We start from the raw sequence: 15265 nt of genomic DNA, 5'->3' as shown, positions 1-15265 counted from the left end.
ACAATGTCTTGCTGCAGTAGCTCCCTGCGGTGCTCTCAAACAGCCTTCCAGCATGCAAGCCACACCCTGACTGCCTGTGTGTAACTGCAACCTGCCAGCCACACTTGGGTTATCCTCTGGCTTTTATGAGCCTGGGTTGCCTCTGCAGGGTGACCCAAACACACACTGTTCCAGGTTTCCCCCTAAAATGTATGACTTACATGGCCCAGCTCTCTCCTGGACAGTCCACATATATTAAGTCCATTATTTCTTTAAGGGACTAATATACACCAGTTTATTACTTTAAATAGCATTACCCGGTTTGACGTTCCCATGGTGTTATCTGGACCAGTGATCTGCTAAGTCACTCCAATCCTCGACCCTGGGAGTCAGCCTTACCCTGCTCTGCTGTGAGAACCCCCACTCCCGGGCTGTTCATGCACAGCCTCTAGCATGTAAGCTGATTGGATTGTGCAACCAAATGACACTAGCCAATATCTCCGGTTCCAGACACAACCCTAGGAAACTCTGTCGTCCAGTTATGCCCGCTGGATGCTGCAAGCTTATATGAGTTCGTCAATTTAACAAAGAAATTGATATGTACCAGGCTTGTTATCCCAAGGAGAGTCTCTGACACACTTCAAACCAAACACACTGCTTCAAGTAGAATAAACAAACAACTTTATTAACCAGAAAAGATAGATTTTAAGTGATTATAAGTCAAAGCACAAGAAGTCAGATTTGGTCAAATAAAATAAAAGCAAAATGGATTCTAAGCTGATCTTAACACTTTCAGTGCCCTTACAAACTTAGATGCTTCTCACCACAAGCTGGCTGGTTGCCCTTCAGCCAGGCTCTCCCCTTTGAGCGCTTCAGTTGTTTGGGGGTGTTGTCTGTAGATGGAGGTGGAAGAGAGAGGAAGAGCCTGGCAAATGTCTCTCCCTTTTATCATGTCCTTTCTTCCCTCTTGGCTTTGCCTGCCCCGCTTCAGAGTCAAGTGAGCATTACCTCATCGTAGTCCCAAACTAACCAAGGGAAGTGGGGTGACTCACTCGAGAGTCCAACAGATCCTTCGTTGCTGCCTGAGCCAGTGTCCTTTGTTCCTGTGAGGCTGAGCTGGGTTTATCCCATCCCATCACACCCTAATGAGGTGTGAACTGCCCCTCTGTTCCTGGAGAGTTTTGCCTGGGTTGTTTTAAACCATGAGGACACATTTTCAGCCTCATAACTATACATGAAATTACAACCTATAACATGACTATAACAACAATGCTCAGTGCATCATGAGCCTCCCGAAGACACCCGACATGACAAACTTTGCACTGGACTCCACACAATCATATTATAAGGATGAACATGGGGGTGCAGGGTGTTCCTCCGAGATACAGAGTGTCACACCGAGATACTAAGCTAAACACAATAGATTAGAGAAAACAACAAAACAAGTTTATTAACGACAAAGAGAGAGATTTTTAGTGAGTACACGTAATGAAGGATATGAGTCAGAAATGCTTACAAGAAAAATAAAGATAAAATGCTGTCTAGTTCCTAACTTAACAAACTATATTAGATTTAAAGCACAGTTTCTCATCAGATGCTTCCAACAGCATTACCAAACTTTTTCAGTCAGGACCCCTCCCCAAGAACCCAACAGCTGCTGCTTTTGTCCTTGCAGGTGCAAAGAGTATGATAGACAGGGAGAGACAGCAGAGGTATCTTTGATTGTTTGACCCTCCTTTTTATAGTTTCAGTCACCCTCTTGAAAAACTTTTCCTTCTGAGAGCCAGGAGACAAAGCGTCTCTGTGGAAAGATGTTCCCTGCTGGTTTTTTTCAACTGTGTATGCTTACATGCAGGTTTCCTCCCTTTCTGCTTGATGACTCTGTTTACTGCTTAAATGCAAACTAAGGCAAACACACATTCCTTTGTTTAAGACAGATGTGTTAACCTCACTGCCCTGCCCAGGCAGAATTTGGTATGGAACATGTGTTAATAACATCATACAGGAGAATCTTGTAATGTCCCATACAATGTTGCTATGTATATTTCACTATGACAACACTGACAAGCAAGATATGAATTTTCAAATGATACCTCACAAGACACATTTGGTACAAAGATTATTACAATAGTATGTAGGGTGTGAATACAGGATGCATTCCATCACAGGAGGTTCAATGCAAGGGAGAGCAAGCAGTGTTACCAGTGTCTTCCCTTTGATAACATGAATTTCATAGGTACTCCATGGGTAGGAAGTACTGTGAGGAAATGTTGACCGAGTTTATACCCAGGCTTTACATTTTACTTATTTATTTGGAATATGTTGTTTTCCTATACCCCACTGGAGCAAGCGAGGTGGCAGTCACATTCTACCATTTCATCATCTTTCTGGGAGGGGATTAAGGTTGGAGGGGGAGGGCCTGTCTTCTGGCTAGGCCCTGACAATTTACTGCTACATTCTCCATCTCTGACCTCCCTGACACGCTTCTCATTTAACCCAGTTTGTCCAAAACACCACTCTGAAAATCATCTCCTCTTCACATTATGGCTAAAGTATGTCACTTTCACTGTAAGTCTGTCTACTGGCTTTAAGTCCCTTTCCACATCACATTCAAATTCCTCATCCTCCCTGTCAAGGTTCATTGTGACTGAGCCTGCCTCTAGCTGGGTTCTTGTTTCCTGTTTCACACGTCTTTCTCTCTGGCTCCACTTGCTTCAGTGCTCACTTTTGGTATGACTCTTCCCTCACTGATACCAGCTTTATGGCTGTGTGACTCCCCCAACTTTAGTGGAGCCACTGCTGATCTACCCCAGCACAAGTTAAAAGCACAATCAAGCTTATCATTTCCCACTCATGACCCCACCTTCTTTCATGCCACTTCATTTGCCAGCCACAGCATCCCTTGTCGCATGATACACTGAGAGGGCTCCCTCGTCTCCATCTAATTCTGCCTCAAAACTCACATTTTTGGCTAACATTCTACTACTAACTTCTCAGGTGCTCCCCATTACCAACTGCACAATTTATTTATAAAAATAAATGAAAGTTTTGTAACATAATATGATGATTTTCTTCATTAAAAATCAATAAATCTGTGTGCAATACAAAATAAACATCAAATGCTGCCCCCAAGAGCGCTTTCTCTTTCACTATTGATACCCCGCCCAACCTCCCATTCATGTTGGCTTTACTCTGTGTTAGCTGAATATTAGACTGTAAGTTCCTTGGGATAATAACCTTGTCTTTTTGTTTGCCTCTGGCACTATATATACCAGGGGTTCTCAAACAGGGGGTCATGAGGTTATTACATGGGGGGTTGCGAACTGTCAACCTCCACCCCAAACCACGCTTTGCTTGCAGCATTTATAATGGTGTTAAATATATAAAAAAGTGTTTTTAATTTATAAGGGGGAGGTTGCACTCAGAGGCTTGCTATGTGAAAGGGGTCACCAGTAAAAAAGTTTGAGAGCCACTGATATATACATTAAATAATAATAGTTCATTTTACATTACATCATTACATTACATCCTTTCCACGCCAGTGTTAGATCTCAGAGTGGAAACTAATTGTGACACCCTGGCACTCCAATATTCACCACTGTCATGTAATTAGGAAATGTTTTGTACAAAGTATGCCTTGTGAGTTATCGTTCTAAAAGTCTTGATCGGCTAGACATTAATATCTCGTTGGATTGTATGTGCTATCATCGTATGTGAAGTTATGAAGTTTGGCTATGTATGTGTTACTGAAACATGTTGTGAGGTTGAAAACACCCACAAGCAGCCTTTCAGGTAGAACAGTAAAAAGGCCAAACAATGTTAGTGGCTCATTGAGGAAATGCACACAAGCACAAGGATTACCCCAGGAACTGTGTACAGTAGAAACCTCTCAGAGATAGCACTACACAATGGGAACGGTTTGACCCAGGTCACAGCAAAACTGCTTTCCAGCAAGTGGAAAGAAGATATAAAAGGGGGGAAATGACATCATGATGGGACTTCACTCTCCCTACAACAACAACACACCTGGAAACATCTGAGGAATAAAGACTGAATGGGGGGAAGCCTGGGACTCCAGGCTAAAGGGATTTCTAGCCTGTGTATGAAAACCTGGGAAACCCAAGCTGCAAAGCCAAGGCAGCTTGTACCTTAAGAATCTGCCAGCCTGTTTATCATTCAGGTAGGATATGAATTAGCAAATTCTCATGCTATCTAGTATGTTAATCTCAGTTTGTGGTTTTGTTTATTCACTAGATAATCTGCTTTGATCTGTTTGCTATCACTTATAATTACTTAAAATCTATCATTTTGTAGTTAATAAACTTATTTTATGTTTTAATCCAAACCAATGTGCATTTGACTAAGGTGTGCATGGTCCTCTTCACATTGAGGGAGAGGCAGACCAGGTGTTAAACCAGGGCAGGATGGTACTGCTCTGAGGTCCTAGGCTGGAAGGCTGGTGGTTAGAGAGCCTGCATGTGACTGCAGCTGGGTGTGTTCCTACCTGTGTGAATGCTGGTGAAAGTGCAAGCTTGGAGGGCTTTGCAACTTTTCATGGCAACACAATGTAAGAGGGAGCTCAGGCTGGTGGGTCAGAGGGCTCAGTGATAGCCCAGTTCCAGGTGGCACCCCAGGGAGAACCCGTCACACTAGTCTCTTCCATTCTTCTCTGTCATTTCCTGCTGCTTCCATCTGCTCTATATTGTTGAGATTGACTGACTGTTCTGCCCTCCCCACTAAGGGTTCTTTGTAAGGTTTCTCTTGGGCCACCCTCATTTCCTCAGACCAGTTGGTTCCCACTTGACAGCTTCATGTGGGAGTCTGTATGTTGGCATCCAGAGTACATGCCCCAAATACGTTCTTTCACTGATGCCCAGAATTTGAAGTCTATAATTAATTGTCCATCTCCCTCATGAACTGCAGGATGTTTAAAACATTGTTCTCGTGTTCCAATAACTAACTTTAAAGTGTTTTCTTGCTGCCAGCATAAAACTTTTCAGGGTTCTGGCTTCCAGAGACTGGCTTTCACCAGGAGCCTTCATGCAGCGTGAGGGATCAGTGGTGGTCTCTGCTAAGCAGACATTTTTGCCAGAATGGTAGCCTGGGTCCGTTTCTATAACCAGGAAGGGGATTTTTTTTGTGTATGCTTTTTTTTTAAATGGGGCTAGGTGGTTAGTTGTGTGCCCAACCCTCCCCATTTTATCTGGCCTACACTACATACTACCCATATATTTCTGAGCACAAAAATTTATCCTGGACCTAAAACTTCCAATTCACTACTATTCTGCTCCTAGGCCTCTCTTTAACAGATGCTCCCATTCATGCCAAATTATTACATGGTTCAATGCAGAAGACAAAGTGGGAAGATTTGAACCTAAGTCTCCAAAAGTTAAAGCCTATTGTACTAAACTAATGCACCACCCAGCCCATCTTACAGTCTTTCATTACACAGACATAATAGCTAAATGTACCTCTGTGGGGTAAAACCCACAGGAAGGGGGAACACAATAAGATGAAACTAGTGGAATTTGTCAGGCATGCTCCCTTCAGGGGGTAAAGTACTTAAAGCCTTGTGTAGGAGTCATAAGTCATTGTCTTGGAACCCCTCATATCCTGGGGGAACTCATCTCAGCTTTCTGTGATTAGAACCAACCCCTCCATGTGCAGCTTCCATGGGTACCTGCACCCTGCCATGGAGACAGGGTGGGTTTTTTGCCTGTCTGGCCTTCCAACCTGCGGTCCCCGCCATGTGGCGTTTGTTTGGAGGGCTTCTGCAAATTCAGATACAGCATGGGCACTGGTGTGTTGGTTCCACACTCTGCCTTCAACGGTACTGTGAGCACATTCCATTCTTTCCATTTCTTCCATATCAAGCAGTCAGGGGAATCATGATCCAATTTAACCCTCTTTTTATTAATGAGAAATTGTTTTTAAGATTGTTGTTCAGCACCCTGAGTGCCTTTGCAGAGGGTGCTTTATAAATGATGGATGATTATTACAAAGATTAAAAAGACAAGGATATGGTAATTCTACTTTTTTGGTTACGTCAAACACAAAAGAGTTGCCTTCTGTCATTAGATATAAAATATAATTCCCAGATCCAGCATATCACATTTTTAGGTCACCTTATTCCAAGTCATGATATCTGTTCATTCTGGTGGGCAATGATTCTATCAATGGAGACTAGAGCTGGTCACAACATAGGCTTTTTTAGCTGAAAATTTTAATTTTTGGCAAAAAATCAAAACCAGAGATATTTTGATTAGGAAATGCTGCTAGGCTGGCTCACGGAAGTTGTAGTTTGGGTATGTGATGTTCCTGTTCTCCTCTATAGGCTGTTGTCCCTGCTCAGACAACATCGCCTATTAGGGGGACCAGATGTCCTGATTTTATCGGTACAGTCCCGATATTTGGGGCTTTTTTTATATATGGGCTCCTATTACACCCTCCACCCCCTCCTGATTTTTCACACTTTCTATCTGGTCACCCTATCTCCTATGAAGCACCGTAGTCTCCTTTCATATAAGGGGAAGAGGTTGCACTGGGAGTCCCTGGCCATAGTACATCATGGGAGATGTAGGCTGGCTGGGTACCCTGGCCCACAGAGGCGAATGGGGACATGAAGAAATAGATCTGCAACTCCTGTGAAACACAACAGTAGGATATCGGAATAAAAATATTTTGTTTTTTTCGGTATTTACTTTTTCTATGAAAAAACAAAAATGTCCACAGAAAGCAGGTACTTTTTGTGGGGAAAAATTGTTTTGTCGAAAACTCCAATTTTCTGTTGTAAAAGTTTAAAAAGAAAATTTTCCATCCGCTCCAATTGAGCCTGTAGAACACAGCTGACTATACCACCAACATGCAAGGACCTTCAGAGACCCTAGTTCAGTTCTTGATGGATGACTCCCCATTTCTCTTGTAATGCAGTTTGTCTGTTACTTTTGTATATACAGTATTCTAATGATTTCTGTATACAGTTAAGCAATTGCATATAGTTAATGACTATACCTAATATTCTCAATACAAATATTTGTTTATTTGTTGCCATTTATTCATCTACTTTTATTGTATGTCATATAAAGTTATTTAAAATATTTTTTTTAAATAGTTTAATTGTCGAATTATTAAGGGGCACTACTAGACTCAACGTAATGAAGACTGAAGCTAGCTTCCTGATCAAGGTCCTAAGACAGCAAATTATGAAAACAAACACTAAGTACTTTGAGTCAGAGCCGTTAGCCTGATGTTAAAAACTCACCCCTTAAACTTCACCAGAAATTTCACTTGCTACATTTTATCCAAGGGAAGACATTTTCTGGAAAGATTGATACAAATTACTGAGAAGTTTTAGAAACACGGGATGTCAACATTTCCCATAATTTGCTTATTAAAAAGAATTTCCCAATGGAATTTTTGCCTACTTTTCATCTATAAACATCAACCTTCTCCTGTAGTGTTTAATGTAGAAAAAAGTGCTTTTCATTTGGGTTTTGAAATATTTAAAGTTATCATGTAAATACCAAAACCCAGATGACTATACAAGTTGTGTCTGTGTATATTTATAAATAAAATAATCACAAAATATGTCAGCATAGTAATAATGTGCATATTTCTAAACTGTGTTCCTTTGGGATGACTGACTATAGGCTGTGGACTTCCTAATGTTACATACACCCTTGTAGTTCACTCATTGCATCTCAGTGGCCCCAAATCTGACCTCGTTTATTTGGGGTCAATTTTCTGGAGCATTCTGTCTTTGATAAAAGGCTTTGATGATTTAGTTGGGATTGGTCCTGCTTTGAGCAGGGGGTTGGACTAGATGACCTCCTGAGATCCCTTCCAACCCTGATATTCTATGATTCGTAGATGAGGATAGGTTTGTGTCCAATACAAGCACTAGCACAGGGATGACCTTAGCTGGCAATACTTAGGTAAGTGTTTTAATAATAGACTAGTTGAAGAACAAAGTAAACCTGCCTGTCAGTTCCCAGGAGAAATGTTCCCCCCAGGAAAATTAAAATGATATGACATGGAAAGCATGGGATGTGCCTGTCTGTATTGTGTTTTCATTGTTCACAATGCGCCATACAGAGAACAAAAACTTTCCCCATGGAATTTTCCAAAATACTTTTTTCCAGATTATTGCCTTAGCAGTCATTAATTTATAATTGTCTCATTCTAACCGGGGGGCCAGATCCTGAAAAGTGCTGAACATCCACTGCCTCCCATTGATTTCGGCAGGGCCGCCGAGAGCGGGTTTGGGCCCCGGTGAAAAAAAATTTTTGGGCTCCCCAGCAAGGGCGGATTGGCTAAACAGGGCCGACGAAGCCAGGCCCCAGGCTGGTAATTTGTACCGGCTTCCCCGCCCTCGGTGGCCCTGGATTTCAATGGGAGTTGAGAGTGCTCAGCGCTTTGGTAGATCTGGCTTTTATTCTCTCTGGTTTATATTCCGGTCCTGATCTATTTAGTAATTTTGTTTTCTCTTGATAAATGCTTTTCTTTAGTGACTCATGAGAATCTTTTCAAAAAGGGAGAGGAGGTGAAGTGAGAAGTGAATCAAGGGCCTTGAAGCTTTGGACCAACTGCAAGTTGTGTGTGTGTGTGTGAGAGATATCTTGATTCTGTTTTTTAATTTATAAATTGTAACCAGCTCTCCAAACTACAGATGCATGCACCGAATATAAAAAGATGAAACTTCAACAGTTTCTGAGTGCAATTAAAAGAAAAAAGACAATAATGCAAACCACCAAAAATGTTCAGAGCCACTGAACAGAGACTGTATACAGAAGTGAATTTCCTTGATTAGACTTCACTCCTGTAGATAAATCATTGATCTTCTCTGCACAGTAAATACCTACATGTATTTGTGTAATGTTTTAATAACAGTTAATAGCAAACGCAAAATTACATAGTCTTCTGTATATCAACAGATCATTCTGCTTCTGCTGATCAGGCTGAAGGTCTGCCTTGCAACTTGCAAACGAGAGACTGAGAAAGGTGTGGGATATTCCAGGCTGCTGAGCCACGTGACACAGTGGGGATAATAAGCAGCAGCAGTGAGCTGGAGCCGGGGCTTCTCTGGAGACTCAGCCACAGGAACCTGCAGCAGCAGCGGCAGAGAGGGAGGGAGGGGAGTGAAGGTCATCACAGTTCAGCTCATACCTGTATCCTGACAGCTTCTACCTGTCCTGCCAGCAAGACTCATCAATATTAACACCCTCTCACCTTGAAAAAAGAAAAAAAGAAAGGAGGAAGCAGGGAAAAACACCACTGCCTGAACTCAAAGAAAAAAGTAGAAAATAATAAAAATCAAGTAATAAAAGCCACAGCAAGTGTAGAAATTGAATCTGGTCCTTGAGCAATATGAACCAGATAGAAACAAGTATGCAGTACAGCTATGAGTATGAAGATGATGAGTATATGATCCAAGAGGAAGAATGGGATAGGGACATGCTCCTGGACCCAGCATGGGAGAAACAGCAAAGGAAGGTCAGGAAAGAAAATAAACTGTGTGTCTGTTGATGTGTGTCTGTGGAATAATAATCACCACCTTATTATAACACTTTATCTTGCAGTTGTAAATGCATGTGCACTAGTGAATTCAACCGCTATAATTTTTGCAAAGGAATCTGTGATCAGTTTTACTCTTTATATAAACATTTTTAGCTATGTTGTTATATATAGCTTATGAAATAGTCCTTCACTTTCACTTTTAGAATTCTTATATATAAATGGAGGCTGTATATGAAATTAAATGAACATCATAAAAGTTTTTTGATACGCTTTGAACCAATATTTTGTCAGCACTATTTTTCATGCTCACACTGGCTGTTGGCAGAGATTTTAACCATTCCTAAAATCACTTTCTGAGCCATATTTTCAAAAAGTGGCCTCTGAATTTGTGTGTGCACCTGATTGCCTATAAAAATAAGGTAATTGAAAGTGTAAATGAGAAGCTATGCCTGCAATTACCCAAAATGCTTGTGTAACCGTATATTTCCAGGAACAAACTGAAAGACCACCTTTGAAATTGTGGTCCTCTGAGTTGACTCGTGTTTGAACTTACTGTCAAATCCAGTGGAACAGTGTGGTTAAGAAAATATAGTCTTGGGAAATGTTCAGGCTGTGGCTTAAAAAATCTCTTTATTTACTGAGTTAGGGACTGAAAGGTATCCAGCTGTCATCCTACCAACTTACAGAGACAACTCTGTAAACTACCTGAGCATCCTACTGTGCAGGAAATGCTTCTTACCTTCTGAATTTTGAAAAACAGTTGTACCAGCATAGAGGCTGCTGATGCTCTGTTGCTGAGTACAGGTGGCATTTATAAATCTTATCAGCAACTTGGTTAACAGTTTTGATACTCCACTAGATAATCACTAATACAGCTTCATTAAAACATGAAAAAGTAGAAATCACCTAAGCTGTTGCATAAGCAGCACATGGGAAAGGGATGATCAAGTGAAATATTTCTGTTATTTTCTAAAGTAACAGATAATGTTGAAATTCACAGCTGTAAGATCTGGAGTTATGAGGTCATGTGCTAACTGTAGAAATAAAATATGTGGTATCCATCAGGCAATTGGGCCTGTGTGAAGAGCTCCCATTGAAAATTTCAGTGGAAGTTGCATATGTGTATCTGAAGGCAGAATTCAGCCTATTGAACACTTACCCTCTGTATATAATCTCCCTCTCAAGGTAAGAGCAATTAGTTGCTTTTAGCAGGAAACTAAGGGTGAAATCCTAACCATAGGTCAATGGGTCTTTTTTTCCCCATTAAATTCAGTAGGGCAAGGATTTCACCCTAAATTTCTACTTCTAGCAAAATTGCAAACCTTTCTCCTCCCTTTATTTTTTTGTTTTTGTTTGTTTAGTTTTTAGGACCTGGCATGGTAGCATCTGTTCAGACACTACTGTGTGTAGGTAATGTGCACTCTGTGGGCATATCTTGAATACTGGTCTTTATATCTGTTATTTCAGTTGTATCCTCTGAACCAGTAATAAAACTACATCAGTCATCATTGAGATTTATTTTAGTTGGACATTCTTTTTACCTGGTGAGCAAGTGATTTTGATGTACTGTACCTATGTGGCAATTAAAGCATGGAAGGCTTTTCAGTATTAGAAAATTGAGATTGTTCATTTTGTAAAGTATGGTGCTTATAGTTCCTCTGAGGACCTAGTACAGTTTCTTCTGCAGCAAAAAACCACATTGCATAACAACTGCAGTTTTGCACAACAGTTTTGTATTTCCAAATAGCATCAGCTAGATTTACTTTCCTTGAAAATATTGAATTCATAAGACTGCACATCTAGGATAAAACAGATCCTGTGCCCCATTTGAGTCTATGTTTTTGGCAGAGGGGGCAGATGCACAGAATGCTGTGTTAAGAAGACAAAGTACTGAGGGTTTTTTAATAGTTTGGCAGTTGAATAACTCTTGGATTCTCCAGAAGAGTTTTCCTAGAGTGAAAACCAGATATGCAGAGAATCTGGGTTTATTTTTGTTAGCAGTTAATCTGTTGCACATTTTTAACATTTGTTTGGGAGGGGTGGAGGGAGTAGGACGGGAAAAGCTCATGTGAGTCACCAACAGTGGACTCCGCATTTCTATCCCTTGTTCTAAACCAGTTTGATTTTTTACTCCAGTTAGACAATGCTTCAGTGGAAAGTTAGCAGTTCAGAGCACATCAATAGATTAGCTATATTGTGGCTTTGTTACTTTGTCTGCCACGTGCATTTAAAACAAATGCCAAAGTGATACATACATTTAAAAATAACTAAGAGAGGACATTCTTATTCCGTGGCTTGGAAAGGAGTCTGATAGTATATTTTCCCCTGGATTAATAATATCTCAATAGGTAGCCTGATGGATCTGAAGTGATCTAAGGGTGTCAAAATTGTTTTTTCAGGGTGCTAAAATAAGTTACGGAAAGTAAATTTCCATATTTACCAGGAGAAGGCTGTATATGCATGAGCACGAAGCTTTGCTCAAATATAATAATGAATAGTGATCTCAGTGCAACACTGGCAGTTGGCAGCATATGTATTCTATGAGACAATCTTGGAAGAGGACAGAAATAAATGCCATTGTTTCTATTGTGGGCTGCCCTCTCCAGACTTGCCATTTCACTGATATGCATGGTATGAGATCTGTCAACAGATGCTGGTAACACACGATGACGTACATAGGATTACAATGGATATGACGCTAATTATAACCACAGCTCATAGGGTATTATGATCTGCAGTAATCCAGGCTCTTGCTGTGGAATTCTGTGTTGCAGAAGTCTCAGTTAAATATGATGTACATTGTACAAAAGGAAGCTGGGGAGTAGCTTTGCTGTATCTGTTGTGAATGTGAACTGCAAATTGAAAGTTTCAGTTGGCACAAAGTTCAACCTGTGTTAAAGGACACCACTAAAGTACAGCAGTTGGCAGTGTACAATATTAGATGCTAATGGTGCAAAACATAATTGGGGATTGTAGGGTTTGAATTTCAAACAGAGGTTTGAAAGAAGGATTAAATTATGAGATTATTAATATGTCTTCATTATGCCCCTGTGTAGAGATGCTTCCAAAATATGTTGATCAGAAAAGTTCAATTTTTGTGTCTTGTTTTCATCTTCAGGAGAAAGTGAACAGGGTCAATTAGTACAGTACTTCGGAAGTTTACTGCTTAATAAAACCACAGTGCATTGTCATTTTCAACATGCACTTCGCTTGCTTCATTATTTAAAAAATATTCTACAAGTGATGTGGATGTAGACACTTGTTCATTTGAGCCTAAAAGGAAGCCATCAAGCACAGTTTATATTGGGCCACTTACTAGTCATGGGAGATAATACCTTTCAGTCACTGCCAAGCTGGTCTGCATATGAACTGAAGGCCATACTTGCTGACAATGGAAAATTTAAAAGCCTGAGATTTCCCTTCTGATTTCTGCTAATTTCAGTAATAATTCAGTCAGGAAAAGACTATATCCAAATTGGGCCAATGGTAAACTCAAGAACTGAAGTCCTGTATTCTTTGCAGCCTGCCCCTTCGGTTTTAATGAATGCCATCTTTACAACTGGCATCTGATCCTGTGACACCGATGACTGTGGCATCACCAAATGTCTTGAGATTCTGGAGTCAGTCTCAAAGGCTTTTGGAGAATTCTCAGGCTGAGGCTTGGGTGAAAAGACTGAGTATCAGCATGTATGTTGAAGACATTGAGATGAAAGGCATTACATCCCTTGAGCCCCGGTTTCTCCACAAAGGGCATTATGTTGATATTTCATGTTCATTAATTGGATCAAAACTATAGGTGGCTTTTTAAAATAAATTCTACTGCCTCTTATTATTTATGTCATATATAGAAACAAGTGCTCTAGAATTTTTAGACATAGGTAGGAAGACAAAGGTCAATCTTCCGGTTCTGTGTTTGTACAGTGCCTAGCACAGTGGAGTTCTGGTCCTTGACTAGGGCTCATAGGCACTACCACAATGTAAATAATAATAATTATTAAGATTCCTGCCTCAAGAAACCTGCAGTCCTAACACTGATGGGACTGTGTCTGAGTGCTGAGGGTTCCAGGGGTAGTAATTTACAGGGGCAGTATTTTGTTACCTTAGTAAATTTGTTTTCATTTGTACTAAGCTGTATCACTATTTCTTCATTTGTTCCTTTTTTAGCTAATTTGCCTGTTTGTTTCCCACTAGCTTTCTCTAATGCCAACTACTTAACACTGTGCTTGCAGCCGTCAATTTTTCATTTGTTTAATTCCAGTTAAAATATTTCACATAAAGTGGGATTTTCAAAAGCACTCATTTTGGCTTAACTTTTAATCCCCTTGAAATCAATGGTAAAAATGGATTCGTGGCTGTCATTGACCCAGCTGTGCAGTGCAATCCATTTGGGCAGATCCTTACATCTGTGCAGAGTCCCACTGGAGTCAATGTGTTTCTGCATGGATGCAGTAGTTCGCTCCCACAGATCAGAGTGAAGGATCGGTGCTTTTATGAATAACACCTTCAAATGTCATGGAAATTTCAGTGCTTACCTTTTATCTTAACAAAGCAAGAGTATGCTGTTGAGTATTTGCAATTCTAAATTAGGGTGGGTTGCCACTCAGGGAGGTATATTAAACTGGCTTTTTAAAATGCTGAGGGCATACATTTTTGTCCTGAGGTGCCCCTGTAACTCCTATTTAATATTAATGGCATTATACATGTGAATTGAGAGCAGACTGTGACTCCAAGTATGCAAACCTCTATTGAATAATTAGGTTCATCTATATTATTTTAACCTTTAACATATATGGAATTTAAATACTTAATTTCATATAGTTAAACACTGCTTGATTTACAATTGCTTTCTGGGCCCCAGAGACATTGTTTATTTAAAGGAATATATTGATATGTATTAAATACTACGAGTTAAGATATTCAGGATTAGCAAGTCAGGAGATCCAAATGGTAATCCTGCAGTCCCGGTTGCTGTAACCCTGCTTTTAAAATATGTGGTTGGAATTGTTTTACATTGAGAACAGTTTCTTTTTCTTCCCTGCACTCTCACTGTAAAGACAGTATGTCAGAAAGGATTTTGCTCAAACTTAAAAACAAATTATCTTTGACCAGAGACCAAGAATAGATAACTTCTTCTCAAAGGATGAATGTATTGGAAAAGTTATGAGAGTAGAAAAATGGAATGACCCTAATGGACACTGCTTTGGTCACACTGATGATCCTTAATGTTGTGTATTAATAGGAGAAATGCTGGTCTTTTCTGCATTTATTAACCAGATATAAAGATGTATTTGGTTAAAACCCCAAACCTGGCAGAAAGTACATATTGACTTCAGATACATTTAAGTAAGAAAACAAACTGTTTTATTGAATATTCTTATCCTGTGTTTACAGAATTATAATAGTTCATAGGGTAATAAGCTATTATTGATACTTTATGTGTTGGAATTTTTATTATATTAACCTGTTCAATGTGATATTAAAATACAATGAGTTATAACCCCAAGCCTGTTTTTACTGTATTTTCTGTGTTCAGGACAACAGAATGGTGCGTTCTAGAGACTATCTCAGAAGTGGGTGATAAGTGTGTGACTCCAGGGGGGCTCATGTGCAGAGCCATCTCTACATCAGTGCCTCCTACTGGGAGTGCAGGGCTGAGAGTGGATGTCTGTTTTGGCAGTGACAGATAAACAAGAAGACCTGAAATATAGGGAAGAGGGAGACGTCATGTGTTGGGGGGGGGCATCTAGAAATCTTTGTGCTCCTGATCTAG

General features: G+C 40.2%; 1 protein-coding gene across 3 annotated transcripts in view; it reads left to right on the top strand.

Moving 5' to 3' along the window:
• ACTN2 (actinin alpha 2) overlaps positions 1-15265 on the top strand; it is a 120042-nt gene that overhangs the window by 11882 nt on the left and 92895 nt on the right. For all 3 annotated transcript variants that reach the window (XM_039529507.1, XM_039529505.1, XM_039529506.1), the window contains exon 3: positions 8913-9471. In XM_039529507.1, the coding sequence (XP_039385441.1) occupies positions 9346-9471 (126 nt within the window). In that variant the 5' untranslated portion in view covers positions 8913-9345. The remainder of the gene's footprint in view (positions 1-8912; positions 9472-15265) is intronic.

Source organism: Mauremys reevesii, linkage group 3 (genome assembly GCF_016161935.1).
Source record: "Mauremys reevesii isolate NIE-2019 linkage group 3, ASM1616193v1, whole genome shotgun sequence".
NCBI classification, from domain to species: domain Eukaryota; kingdom Metazoa; phylum Chordata; order Testudines; family Geoemydidae; genus Mauremys; species Mauremys reevesii.
Note: the sequence above shows the minus strand (reverse complement) of the source record. Positions and strands in the feature narration are given on the sequence as shown.